The sequence below is a fragment of the Gossypium raimondii genome, chromosome 8 (genome assembly GCF_025698545.1).
Source record: "Gossypium raimondii isolate GPD5lz chromosome 8, ASM2569854v1, whole genome shotgun sequence".
Taxonomy (NCBI): Eukaryota; Viridiplantae; Streptophyta; class Magnoliopsida; order Malvales; family Malvaceae; genus Gossypium; species Gossypium raimondii.
The window spans coordinates 3869243-3883205 of NC_068572.1; the positions used below are offsets into that span (position 1 = coordinate 3869243).

General features: G+C 29.2%; 2 protein-coding genes across 2 annotated transcripts; one reads left to right on the top strand and one right to left on the bottom strand.

The window, feature by feature from the left end:
- Positions 1–6639: 6639 nt before the first annotated feature.
- LOC105790367 (60S acidic ribosomal protein P1) lies at positions 6640–7635 on the top strand. The gene is made up of 4 exons (XM_012617934.2): positions 6640–6789; positions 6880–6960; positions 7097–7315; positions 7405–7635. The coding sequence occupies exons 2-4, from the start codon at positions 6889–6891 to the stop codon at positions 7456–7458; spliced, it is 345 nt and encodes a 114-aa protein (XP_012473388.1). The 5' UTR covers positions 6640–6789; positions 6880–6888; the 3' UTR covers positions 7459–7635.
- A 3602-nt stretch (positions 7636–11237) lies between these two features.
- On the bottom strand, positions 11238–13714 carry LOC105793519 (WAT1-related protein At3g30340). The gene is made up of 5 exons (XM_012622421.2): positions 13472–13714; positions 13222–13401; positions 12749–13145; positions 12075–12226; positions 11238–11643 (listed from the first exon to the last, which is right to left on the bottom strand). Exons 1-5 carry the CDS (start codon positions 13651–13653, stop codon positions 11514–11516), a joined length of 1041 nt encoding a protein of 346 aa, XP_012477875.1. The 5' UTR covers positions 13654–13714; the 3' UTR covers positions 11238–11513.
- Positions 13715–13963: the final 249 nt, after the last annotated feature.

The window sequence follows — 13963 nt, forward strand, 5'->3', positions numbered from 1 at the left end:
ATTAGGTCTTCTTCTCTATTTTCTCTCAGCTGCTAATAAATAATATAAATTAAGCTTCTTCTTCATGGTCTTGGTTTTATAGAAATTTAGGTAGGGATGGAATGGGGGGGGGGGGTTTATGCCATGAAATATTAAAAAAAAAAATCAATGAAAACTGTCCTATTTAAAATTTTAATATTTTGATTAAAAATTAATTTAATTTATTTAAACAATTGATAGTTAAATATAACATATTTTTTAATAAATAAACTGCCTATATCTAACTAACATAATTGAATAATTTGTCATGAACAACTACTAGCTCTTCAGGGGTGTCTTCAAACACTTGTACATCTGTACTTCTCTCTATAACCATCTTAGCAAGACGATCAGTGACTTCATTTCTCTCTCTTGGAATATGCTTTATTTGTTAATGTTCTATGGTTTATAAGATCATGTGAATCCTTCTTACCAAAGTTGAAGATGAGTCAGCCAAGTAAATATCTTGAAGAGCTTTGACGACTTCTAGACTACCCATATGGATAACAACTTTATTATATCCTCTTCTTTGGATGAAGGTCAGATCATCTAAAATACCTCAGAATTCAGCATCACATCACTCCCCTAGCAGCAACAAGCCCTGCATCTATCTTAACAGCCCCATCAATATACAAATGAATCTAATTACCTGTCACAGAAGGTTGTCTTTATGAACTCAAAAATCCCAGATCACATAGTTTCAGTGGGGTTCCAACTTATTTATTGAAAAATAAAAAAAAAGTTATTGTTCAAAGTAATTAAACTAAAAAGGGTGGACTAAATACTCCAATATATAACCATTTTAAAAGTAATCTTTAATATCACATATAAATTAAAATATGATATAAAGCAAATATAGAAACATATGAGAATTTCAAAATGGGTAAAATTATTGAAATCGTCGGTGCGAAACCGAAATCCAAAATCTTGTGGCATTCATCTATGGACGCCCCACTTTTCTGAGCTTGTACCACAAAATCGTCATATATGCGTTATAGATGATCATCATCTTCGGTACAAGAAATATTTTGAGTTGGGATTATTATTGAACTAAATGATGATAAATTGAAAAAAAAATTAAATATAGGGTTTTTAGTATAAAGTTTTATGAGTATTAAGTTTGTATTATAAAACTATTTGTTATGACAGTAAAAAAAATTAAAAATTAAAAATAATTATGTTAAATTTAAATAAAGTTTACTATTATTTGTATTATTATTAAATAGTTATTAGTCAAGTTGACAAGATTCTATCTATGCAAATGAGACCAAAAACTTGATCCTTCGAACTATTTTATTTCTTAATATGGAACTTTCTTCCCTATATATTGAAGTGTTAGACTAGTCAATCTTGAGCATGATGAATATATTAAGGGGTAATTACGAGGTGTGGTGTGATGGTCGCTTACTTCATTTTTTAACTATGAGGTTAGGTGTTCAATATTGGGTAAACTATAAAAATAGTCACTTTTGTTTGCCCCGGATTACATGTTAGTCACTTGTGTTTGAAATGATGCGTTTTAGTCACTTACGTTATCGTTTTGTTACGAAGTGGTCACTCTACTGTTAAGCTCTGTTATGACCTCCTTAATGGCGGTCCTACGTGGCAGTACAAATTAAATTTGTTTAATTAAAAACTTATTTTCATCCCAACAACTGGACAATCCAAGTTGTCATTTAAAACCTATTTGGACTGCCGCGAAGGACTGCCTTTAAGGAGGTAACGAGTTTAACGACAACGTAAGTGATTAAAACGTAACATATCAAATATAAGTAACTAAAATGTAATCTGAGGCAAAGAAAAGTGGTTGTTTTTGTAGTTTACCCGTTCAATCTTCACCCACGGGAATAGAGAACATTTTATGACTAGTCGTTTATCTCTTTAGAGAACTCCCATGACGAAGAGGTTAATCACTACTACTGATGATGAACACCCTAATTTTGACCAAAGTAAAATATATATACCAAAGGATAAGTGAAGAATAGAAAAGTTAAGCATGAATAATAGTTTTAAAAGGTTTTAAGTTTGGAGATGTTGAAATCCCAACTGAAGTATTGGGTAGGTCAAGGACAGGAGGGGGCCAATAGATTCTGATTGATCTCCAATCATAGAGATTTTTATTTTTTTTAATTTGGTACCCTCAATAGAATCCATTTAAATGTAATTTTTTTATTTTTTATTAAAAATAGTTATTAAATATGTTTTCATTGTTAACAATAATTTTTAATTTACAAAATGTGATTCTCAGATTTTTTAAAAGATTTTTTAAAATTTGAAAATAAAAATATTTTCTGAAATTATTGATTTAATCAATTTCTTTGTTGTCTTTGTATTTGGAGGAAATAATGCTTTTGCTATTTTAAATACACTATAAATGTACTTAACCTTAATAAAAAATTCGATTTAATTTAGTGATACAAACCTAGTCAACTCAATAAAAAAGTTTAATGACAAATTTGGCTACTAACGTTTACATGTTTTTATCAAAATAGTCCTAACTGTATTTTTGAACATTTTTAGCCATCAACTTTTGTCATTCTTTTCAAATTGCTTTTTAACAGATATGATAAGAATACGATTAAAAGGTTAACGGGATAATGTGAAATTTCATATGTGGAATATTTTTAGTGAGATGTAATTTATTACTTAGATAATCCAATAAAATAATTATGTGTGGAAAATAATAAAACAAATAATTCATGAAGTTAAAAAAGAACCCTTAATTTAAAGAAAATAAACGTAATTATCTTATTAGGTTACCTAAGTAATAAATTACATCTCATTAAAATATTCCACATAATATCCGTTAATTTTTTAATGGTACTTTTATTAATTTTGTTAGAAAAAGCAGTTAGAATAAAAAGTTGGTGGCAAAAAAAAGCTCAAAAATACAATTTGGGTCATTTTGACAACATGTAAACGTTAGTGGCCAAGTTTGTCATTAAGCCTAAAAAACTAATTCATCAAAATAAATATATTATTATTTTAGTAAGTTGTTGTTTGATAAATTGGAAAATTTAAATATTGAAAAAATTAAGTATTCAATTTAAGTTATAAAATATGATTGGTATAGTCTTAAATTAAGTACGAAATATAATTAAATTGTTCGATAAATATAATTTTTAAAATTTATGTAACACACCAAACTCAACCTTTTAGGAGGGTCCAAGTATGACATGTCACTTTAGAGAAATCATTTATTTTTAAAATTGTTTTTGTCGTATACTCTATAAAATTGGGGTTTTGTATCAAACATTTAAATAAATAATAAAACATACTATAAGTCATGTGACGTATAAGTTTTAATAATATAATTTTCATAGTATGAAATATAACACTGGAAAATCATTTCATATCTCAAATGAGTTTCATTAAAACATAGTTTATCAACATAGGTTTCAAGTACAATTTCTTCTCAAATTACAATCAGACATCACATCTCATAAGTTATACAAAGTACAACATGATAGAAGTCTCACAGCAGCAGATGTCCTCTAGCGTAGTTTAACGAATGCCTTCCTTCAACAGTAAGCTTGTGAAGGAAAAGGAAAACAGGGTAAGTTCAAACAAAGAAGTCTTATCAATAACTATTAATACTTCAAGGAAATCACATCAAATAGTTGAACACAATCACATACTTCGCCAGATGGCGAGTACCATACACAGACAGTCTATTCGTCAATTTTCTATCCCTTTGGTTCATACATTATGCCCATATGACCATACATATAAACCTTCTTCATACCAGCCACGTACCCAATCCCTTAGTTAGATTCATATCATAAATTCAATTCATATTCTTTTGTTTGTATTATTCTTAATGATTTGCCAATTTGATTTGCAACAAACATTTGTCTTACCAGAGGCTACACAACTGTTGTCATGTATCACGATCTGCCAGTTCAATGTACATTCCATTGAAGGCATCGCCATGAATATTTCCTTAACATCATTTCCATGTTTCAATTCATATCATTCTTGTTAGAAGCATAGGGTAGTGGTTTAAGCATGAAGAATGATTCTTACTCTTTAACACATATATTACAAACCTAGACTGACAACTCTGAACAACCATTTTTCATATACACACTTCACCTTTATAGAGCATAAGTATTTACCTTACACCAATATAAAACATGAATACCACACACATGGAAGTATGAAGAAACTCACTAGAAATACACCAAAGTCTATATAGCAAGACCTTTTCCTTTATCCCTCAGACTTTCTGCAGTGTTTTGAGTTAAAATACAAATAATTAAGCTTATCAAATCATTACACCATTGAACCCAAACATGCATGTAAGAAACATTAACATTTAACCCAAAATCAAGAAGCTTCCTTCTTTACATACTGATATGATATTTATGCATGCAGAGTTAAAAATACGTAAATAACTATGAGAATAACCTAACGTTCATCAATATTTACCAGAGAGCTAAAGCAAACGTAGAAGTTGGCTGAATACAGCGAACCCAAATTCAAATAGGTTTCTAGACTTAAGCTTTTCAGAGAATGTAGAGAAAATCAAGAAGAAGATGGATGAAAAAAAAAAGAAAACACAATGTTTTTCAGTGAAGACACTGATATTCTTATATACCTATGCACAAAGACAAGGTTTAGTAGAAGGATTAGATTATTTCACTAACACGCTTGATTTTCGTGATTAAGTATACTTATCATCATTTAAGTCTTATCAATTACAGTATCTTAATTCCATTCTAACCAGTTCTTACTTGGCTAACTAAATAGTCTTATAAAAATAATAAACAAACCTATTAATTACAAACTTAACGAATTCGCCTAAACTTTTGGGTGGCGTATACTCAACAAAATAATCCGCCAACCCAAAGATCTCAGCAAATTGCGCTATTCGCTAAACACATTATTCACCAATTGGCACATACACAAAATACTATACTCAGACAAAACTAACACCTTACTTTCTCAGAGCTATGTTTAACACCATAACACAATAAACAATAACCAAATACAGAGACTTCATTGGATGGACTGTTACAATTTAAATGTAAACTATTTAAAAGATAATGTTAACATAATAAAAAGAGTCGAAAAATTATATCGTTTTCAACATTTTTTCATGAAAAAATTCTACTATTTACTTTTTATTATAGATTATCAAACATGTTCAAAATATTTAAATCATATGTGTTTTCTAATTTACCATCTAATTTTATTTAGTTCACTTTCATATTTAAATTATTATATTTATCTTAATTTACCTTAAGAAAATATCAAAATGATTAACATGCCACATTTCATATTCTTATTAGTTGGTTTTGAATTTTTAGGATAAACTAAGATAAAATAATAAAAATAATAATTGAAGCTATTCTCTTAAAAAATTATTTGCATATAAGAAAACCACTCACAACATATTTATTATTTTTAATAACAATGAAAAATTCTTTTGGTATGTCAAAATCGATAAAAAATTTCTCCATCTCTCGAAATTTTGATATTGAGCAAATTTGTCCCTTTAAAAATCAAAGCAATTTAATCTTTGTCAATTTTAAAAGTGAGCAAATAAGGACAATTAGTCACAACATTGATGTTTTTCGTCAAATTCACATAAATTTGACTATTTATAATAGCAAATTTAGCTTTTATAATTTATACATTCTATCAATTTGATCGTTGATTTAACAATTTTAGCCTTGAATATTTTTGTAAATGTGTAACTGTTGAGACTAAATTTGTTGAATTTTTTAGAATCAAGACCAAATTAACAAAATATATAAACATTGAAGGCTAAATTTGTTATTAAACCAATCAAAATTATTTTCAATTGACAAAACATATTAACACCGTGGTTATGTCACAGGGCTAGGCATTTTGTCTCGTAATCTTTGCGGCCTTAGACGATTTTTTTGCTTCAAATGCACATAAGTCAGCCTAACTCTTGCAAAGTGAGAATTCTTTTAGAAATTCTCTAAGGCACCGAATTATAAAATGGAAGCAACGCAAAGACAGAAGAAAGCTTGAAAGAACAGAATAGCCACAGAAAAGCAAAACACGCCAAGTGTTTAAGTAGATGCTCTTAATTAGTATTCACTACTAAAGAATAGAATACAATAGATGATTACAAATGAGGGGAACCCTCTATTTATAGTTGAGCTCTCCCAAATCCAACAGTACAACTAGCTTTATATCAATGAACGAGATCGAAGCATATTTACAATTAAGGTATTTACACAATCCCTAAGATTAAAAAATCAAATATTAATAGATTACAAATCTTCTAAGATTTCTTTCCCTATTTATCAATGTAGCTCTAATTTTCCATAAGTGCTTCACTGAGCCACCAAGACTTCAAGTAGATGGCTTTGTCACTTGTTTTTCGAATTAGACAAGTTCAAGTGGGTCAAATGAGCCTTATTAAATATGTACACCTCCATGAGACGCCCTTTGTGCTTTGGTCATGGGATTTGAACCGCGGCCCATGATAATTAATTATCCTTGATTGCTCACTTTCAAAATTGTCAGGGACTAATTTTCTAAATTTAAAAATTGAGAAGGACTAAAATGATCTTTTTACCATAAAAGTCTAATAGCAAGAAGAAAAATGGTTTGGAGGCCTCATTTTAGATATAGGACTCTTTGGTTCATAAGGCCGTTAAAGCCCAATTCACTATTTTATTTCTTTAAAATCCCTTTTCAATGCCGAATATGAAACCCTAGCAACAGTCTGTTCAGAACTTTGAAGAGCGGCTGCTCAGATTTTGCCTATTTCCCAGATTTTTCTCTCAGGTAACAATCTGCCATTGTATCGATGTTAATAGTAATCTTTATATGGATTGTGTTTTAGTCTCTTTTATGTATTTATTTTAATGTTAACAGTTTGAAACGATGTCTACGGCTGGTGAAGCTGCTTGTTCTTACGCTGCTTTGATTCTCTATGATGATGGAATTCCCATCACCGTATCCTTTATGCTTTTTGTATGAACAAAGAAAAGAGGGGGGAAATCTGGTGATTTTGATTATTTGTTATTGAATGAATTAGCCGTAGTTTTGGGGAAGATGGGTTTTTGTTAGTTTTCTTTAACTTTGTTAATAGGCTGAGAAAATTGCAACAATTGTTAAAGCTGCAAATGTTTCGGTTGAATCTTATTGGCCAAGCTTGTTTGCAAAGCTTTTCGAAAAGTGCAACATTGAGGATCTTATAACCAATGTTGGTGCTGCTGGTGCTGGTGCTCCAGTTGCCGCAGCTGCACCTGTTGCTGCTGGCGGTGGTGGTGGTGCCGCTGCTCCACCTCCTGCTGAGGAAAAGAAGAAGGTCTGGACTGAAAACTACAAATGATAAATTGATGAATTTCTTTTGTTGCCATTTGTTCTCTTATACTATTTTTTTGTGTAATTTTGCAGGAAGAACCAGAGGAAGAGAGTGATGACGATATGGGATTCAGTTTGTTTGATTAGAAGTTCCTTTCAGTGCTTGATTTGGTTGATTACTGTTTTAATGCATTAAAGCTGTGACAGTAGTTGTTGAGGTTTCTTGGTATTATTATTATTTATCTGCTTTTGAGTAAAAACTTTCTTTGAGTTGTATGTTTGAAGCTTCTATATATAAAAGTTTTCTAGACCAATTTTTGCCAATTGTTATGTGCGTTGAATTGATTTTTGGTTAATTCCATTGTAATGCATGATTTTGTGTTTAGTTTGTTGCTTTGATCAATAGCTGAGTATTGGATATAAGTGTCTAGTATGGCTATGCTTACTTCATATATTTGAAGGATTGTACTTTCGTATACATACTAAATATGTCAACATGAGTGTTACATAACATAGGCTATTTATGCTAATGGATTGGTGTCATTACTTTAGAGAATTGATCCGGCCTCTTATGTACAATTTTTTCCAAGCTTGTTGATAATGTCTTGAAACACATTGCTACTTTATCTTTTGTTGAAACAAATAGGGTACGAAAAAGTTCACTGTTGAGTTTCTTCTTGATGAATGTCTATTTACTTAAACATGCATGGTTGTATCATGTTGCACTAGGTCATTACAATGTTGGTTGTTGATTTGTGTTGTCACTATACAATTGCATCGGACCTTGCCATTTTATCTTCAAAATCATTAAGAATTATTTTCAATCGAAGTAATTCACATATTCTAAGTGCCGTTGACCTGAATTTTGGCTCCACACTTGACCTTGCCATTAGATTGTCACCTATGAATGTACAATAAAGTTAACCTCCCGTCAACTAATGTTCTATCATAGTTTACATCAGTATAAAGCTTTTAGAGTCATGCTTCCTCTTTTCTTGAACAAGATTCTTCTTCCAAGATTATCCTATAAATACTGCAAACTTTTTGTACAGCTTTGAGATGTATCTTTCCAAGATCCTTTGGCTATTAATCTTGCCTAAATTTATTGGTATGGGAATTGGGTGGAGATTGCCAATAAAGTTTTTATGGCTTGCAAATAAGTTTTGGTAGGTCATTAAAAGGTATAGTGGATGTTTTGTGTAGGTTTTGGTTCCTTTTTCTAAGAACAATGTGTAGATCATTAACATTTGGCTGAACTGGTTCACCATTAATGGGTCGATTGATGTTAGCTGGTGGTATAGTGTCTTTTATAGGCATTGAAGTTGTTCTTGGGTATTAACCAATGCTGGCTAGCAATATATGGTGTTTTTAGGTTTTGAATAGTTGCTCTAATAGGAAATTGTATCTGCACCGGTCGAGTCGTCGAGAGATGCTGATTTTCCTCAGAGAATGTATGTCTGCAATGATCCGAGTATCATCTTGTTTCTCCCATGTCTTTCATCCTCCTCGATGTTTTGTGAGTCGAGGATGAAAACATTTGTACCCTTTTTCTGTGGAAGAATACCCAATAAAGTAACATCGAAGAGCATGTAGATCAAGCTTTCCTAGAATGAATATGGACAAAAGAACAAGACAATAACTTTCTAAGTAAGATTGTAGGATATGAGGTAGACTTTGGAAATATTTGATGAGAATGTCTATTGTTTTTTTTTTCTTTTTAAATCAAAGACCTTTGTTGCAAGTCTATAAATGAGATAGGACATTTTGTTAAGGGTAGATTATACACATAGTCATAATTTAAAAAAAAAACTCAAAATTTACAAATATTCTCAATTTTTTCCAAATTTTAAAATTAAAAAAATATAAGAACACATAAATATTTTCAAAAAATATAATAGTAAAATAAAATTTTATATTAATATTAATATCAAATAAATAAAAAAACCCCTGGCCATTGGAGGCTTTGGTTTGCAATTTCTCTTCATTGGAAACAACAGAACTGAAAAGGGCATACATACCGAGTTTGCAAAACAATAAGAAATTTTCATGGCATAATACCTAATGAAATTATGACCAAATTATATGCGCGGAGTGGTGGAGGTTTTTTTTATTTATAAATTTAATATCAATATAATTGTTTTTATTTAATATTAAATTTAATATAAAATTTAAATTTATTGTTATATTTTTGAAAAATATTTACGTCTTTTTATATTTTTTGAATTTTCTAGAATTAGGATCAAATCGAGAATATTTATAAACTTAATTTTTAAAATAATATATAAAAGTTTAGGACTAATTTCGTTATTATATTGATTTATTAACTATCATTTGTGATTTTAACGAGTAACCAAAATAATCAAATTATGTAATGTGACTACTTAATTTGTAAAATTTTTATTTTGGAGGCTTAAAATGAAACTTTTTTTATAATTAAACGAGTGTTTGTAGAATTTAGCTTTTAATTAAATAATAATGTTAGGTGCGTTGGCATCTACTTATCAATAAAAAGACGAAAACCACTAAGCAGTCGAAATATTAGGAACTGGGGATGGGCCCTATAGAAAAGGAAGAAAGGGTGTTATATTGCTAGGTGAAAAAAGTACAATATATCATCTTAATTTAATTTGAAATTTTTTGAATCGAGTTTAGTAAAATAAAGTTTAAGTCAAATTTTGAATTAAATTAAAATAGTAAATATGTCAAATTTTATTTCTTTTTTTTTACAATATAACTAATTTCATATTAGAGTACGTAAATTTGAAATCATATATTTTTGAAAACTCTTTCAAAACAAAATAAGAGAAAAAAGAGACTTTATTATAAATTTGAATCATTAATTTGCTTATTTAGGTCTCAGAAATTATTATTTTAGATTTTTTAATTTTTCTATATTCTTTAGATTTTTAATATTTTTAAATTTTATAAATTTAAAAATATAAATTTTGGAATTTTATAAATATTTTGAATTTATTTTGTAACTGTTGATGAGAGAGAGACCAAGTTGTTCATTTTCAAAATTGAAAGGGACCAAATGTGTATTTATACCAATCTGTTATTTAAATTATTCCAATTTAAGTTATTCAAATTGAAAATTTTAACTCAACTCGAACTACTTATTCGAGTTGACTCGGAAAAAACCAAATAACTCAGATTTGATTAACTCAAAATTCGATTTTTTCGAGTTGAATCGAGTTTTACTAACCCCTACTTTTCGTACATCTGGAATTTAACTCTTTTACTTTTACTTTTAAGAGTTTAATCTGTTTATTTTTAAAATTTAACTGCTAAAATTTTTCTATTAAATTCCTACCATTAAAATTAAAAAATTAACCCATTACAATTAGCAAAACCCCAACATATCCAAAAGTAGGGCTGTTCCACACATTCTTTAATTTTGATAAATTAATAATATGTGTTATATAAATTATGAAGCATAGATTAAGTTTAACAAATATTTTTATAAAAACTGATATGATTAATAAATGAGATTTTGGTTAAATGGTAAAATATAAATGTTAAAAATTATAGAGGTTTGGGTTTAAATTTTGTGTATTTATATGTCTATTTTTCTATATAAAAGATATAAAATGGTAAAAACAGCTTTAAAATAACATAATTAGGTCAAATTTTGCTATCAGACTTTGTACATTGAGTAAGTTATGTATTTAATACATGTACTTTAATTTGATCAATTTTAGTCCCTATATATTTCAGTATTTTGAAATTTTAGTCCTAACCCAATAGTAGCAGATTAAATCTATTTGGTTAAATTATGTCATTTAGTCCCGTATTATGCGTGAAGCTATATTTTTGAATTTCAAAATTTCAGTCTTAATACAAGCGATAGTCGTTAAATCTATTAACTGATTTTTATAAGTAATATGTGAAAATAACAAAATAAACAAGACATTACATATGCGATAATATGTTTGACACATCAAAATTTAAAATAACACAACTTAACTTAATGAATTTAATAACTATCATTTGATCAGGACTAAAATTTTCATATTCTAAAAATACAAGGACTGCAACTTATGCAAAGTATAAGGTCTAGTAATAGAATTTGACCCATAACTCACTTTGTGAAATATGAATATTTTAGTCATTACCTAATTAAATTGGTGCCATCGATTGGTAGATACTGAACTCAACAGAAGAAAGTTACTAAGCATCTAATCTAAAACCAGAGGTTTTTGTTAGACTTGTGACCATACATTACAGTCTTTTTCTTCTCCTTCTTGGGGTTGCTTCATTTCTTGTGCCTCAGAGTTTCTTCCCCATAGCAGTATATATAAACCAATTACAATTAAGATTGATCCAATGACACTGTTCATTTGCATAAAGCATGGTCAGAAAATGCAATATAGTAGAGGTTAAAAATGTGTTATACTTCTCTATATTCTTTTATAAATTTAGAATTTAATTCATCTACTTTTATTTTTAAAATTTAGTCCTTTTCAGATTTTAAAATTCAAATATAATTGTTCACACTGCTAAACATTTTAGTGTAACATTTTAAAATTAAAAAAAACTCACTTGGTAGCAATACAACTAAAAAATGGCGTTAGAACCTGAATTTAACAAAATAATTTCAACAGTGTCAACAATTGGACTGAAATTTAAAATATAAAAAGTAAAAAACTAAATTCCTAAAAATAAAAATATAAAGACTAAATTCTAAATTTATGAAAAGTAGAAAAATTTATGACATAATAAATATTTGAGAAAATTCACCAAGAGGGGTTAAAATAAATAACCTCCCCAAGTAGATTTTTCCATGTAAAAAGGAGAAATCAAACATTGCTACAAATATTTGCACCAATGGACTGAAAGCTGAAGTGAAGACTGGACCCTTATGTTCCACACACCATGACATTCCAACATAGCATAATCCTGATGCCACTATTCCCTATTTTGAACAACATTAAAAAAAAAAAATTATCGCGATTGCGGATATAATTCAATTTGGCAAGATTTAATACATAATTTAGTATTTGAGTTTGATATTTTTCTAATATGGTATTTGTGTTACATTTTGATCCAATTTAGTATTTTATTTGACAAAAGTTATATATTTTGTACTTAAAGGTAACAATATTAATTTTTAGTGTTTACTTGGGTTTTAGAGCTGATTTGATGAAAATTCATAATTAGCTAACGATATCAACAATCGACTTTCATTGAATTAACTCTAAAATGTGAATTAAATCATATCAATCGGATTGTATTTGATACATTAATCGCAAAATTAAACAAAATCATGAGAAATTCAAACCTAATATTAGCAATTAACTTACATCAAATCAATTCTAAAATCCGAATTAAACACTAAAAAATTAACATCGCTACCTTTAAATATTAAATTATATAACTTTTGTCGACCTGGGATATCGAATAATATATAAAGGGATTCGGTGAGGAGGGTACTTACTGCAATTATGACTGTTGTTACTTCAAGTTCATCCTTCAAAATCCATTTAGTAAACTCCCTCTCTGTTATCAACCCTAATATGGTTGATTGAAATGCACTAAACAAAGACATAAAGGCAGTGCTTGAATATTTGCAAGGGTACACTTTTCCGATCCTCGATTGAAGTAGGAACCACGACGAAAAACATACGGCGCTTGCCATCGGGAATATCGGACCGATGCCCCATCGGTCTTTCTTCTTAGTTGCTACTACCGTTGTATTATTGTCACTTGAATTGGATGATCCCACCAATGTTCTTCCTTTGTAAAGTGTCAATACCATAGCTCCACTAATACAAACCAATGTGCCAACAACCTTTGCTTTCCCGGCCTTATTTCCCATGTTCACTTTCTCGAGCCTGAAATATAAACAGAGTTACGTTCGGTTCGGTTAATTTAAACTCGATCGAGTTAGAGCGATATGTATACACTTACCCGAACGGTAGAGCCAAAACCAAGGTGATTGCAGGGACTATATTTAGGAATGCACATGTGAATGTTGGTGAAGCATATTGAAGTCCAAGAAGGAAAAAATATTGTGTCAAAACTAAACCTATAAGAGCATTAAAGAAGAGGTGGCACATGATACTAGGTGTGAGCTTTGGTCTACTTTTTCTGCAAGAAAGCTATTATAGTAAGTTCCCATCACAAGATATAATCTTTCAAATATATGAAACGTATTTACCTTTCTCGAAAGAAGGCGATCGGTGTTAAACAAATCACGGAAATCGTGTGACGATATATTAAGATGATTACACCATTCATTCCTTCATTGAGAATCATTTTGAAAAGGGCATTTGTTATAGCAAGTGCAAAGTTGACAGCTACCATTGCAATAACAAAGCTCCATTGTCCACAGCAGTTCATGATCTTCAGCAATATATGGCCTATATATCTCTCTCTGTGTGTTTATATATATGAATGATTTGTTTACTACTATGCTTACTCCATGGGGATATATATATATATATATATATATATATATACATATATACATGACTGATTTTATTGGAATTATGACATCCAAGCAATCAACTTTGCCAACTTTTTTTTTTTTTTGGTAAAAAGACCTTTTCAGTCACTCTCAATTTTAAAATTGAACAAATTAGCCCCTTTCAAAAAATTGAAGCAATTAATCATTGTCAATTTTAAAATGAGCAATTAAGGACAATTAATT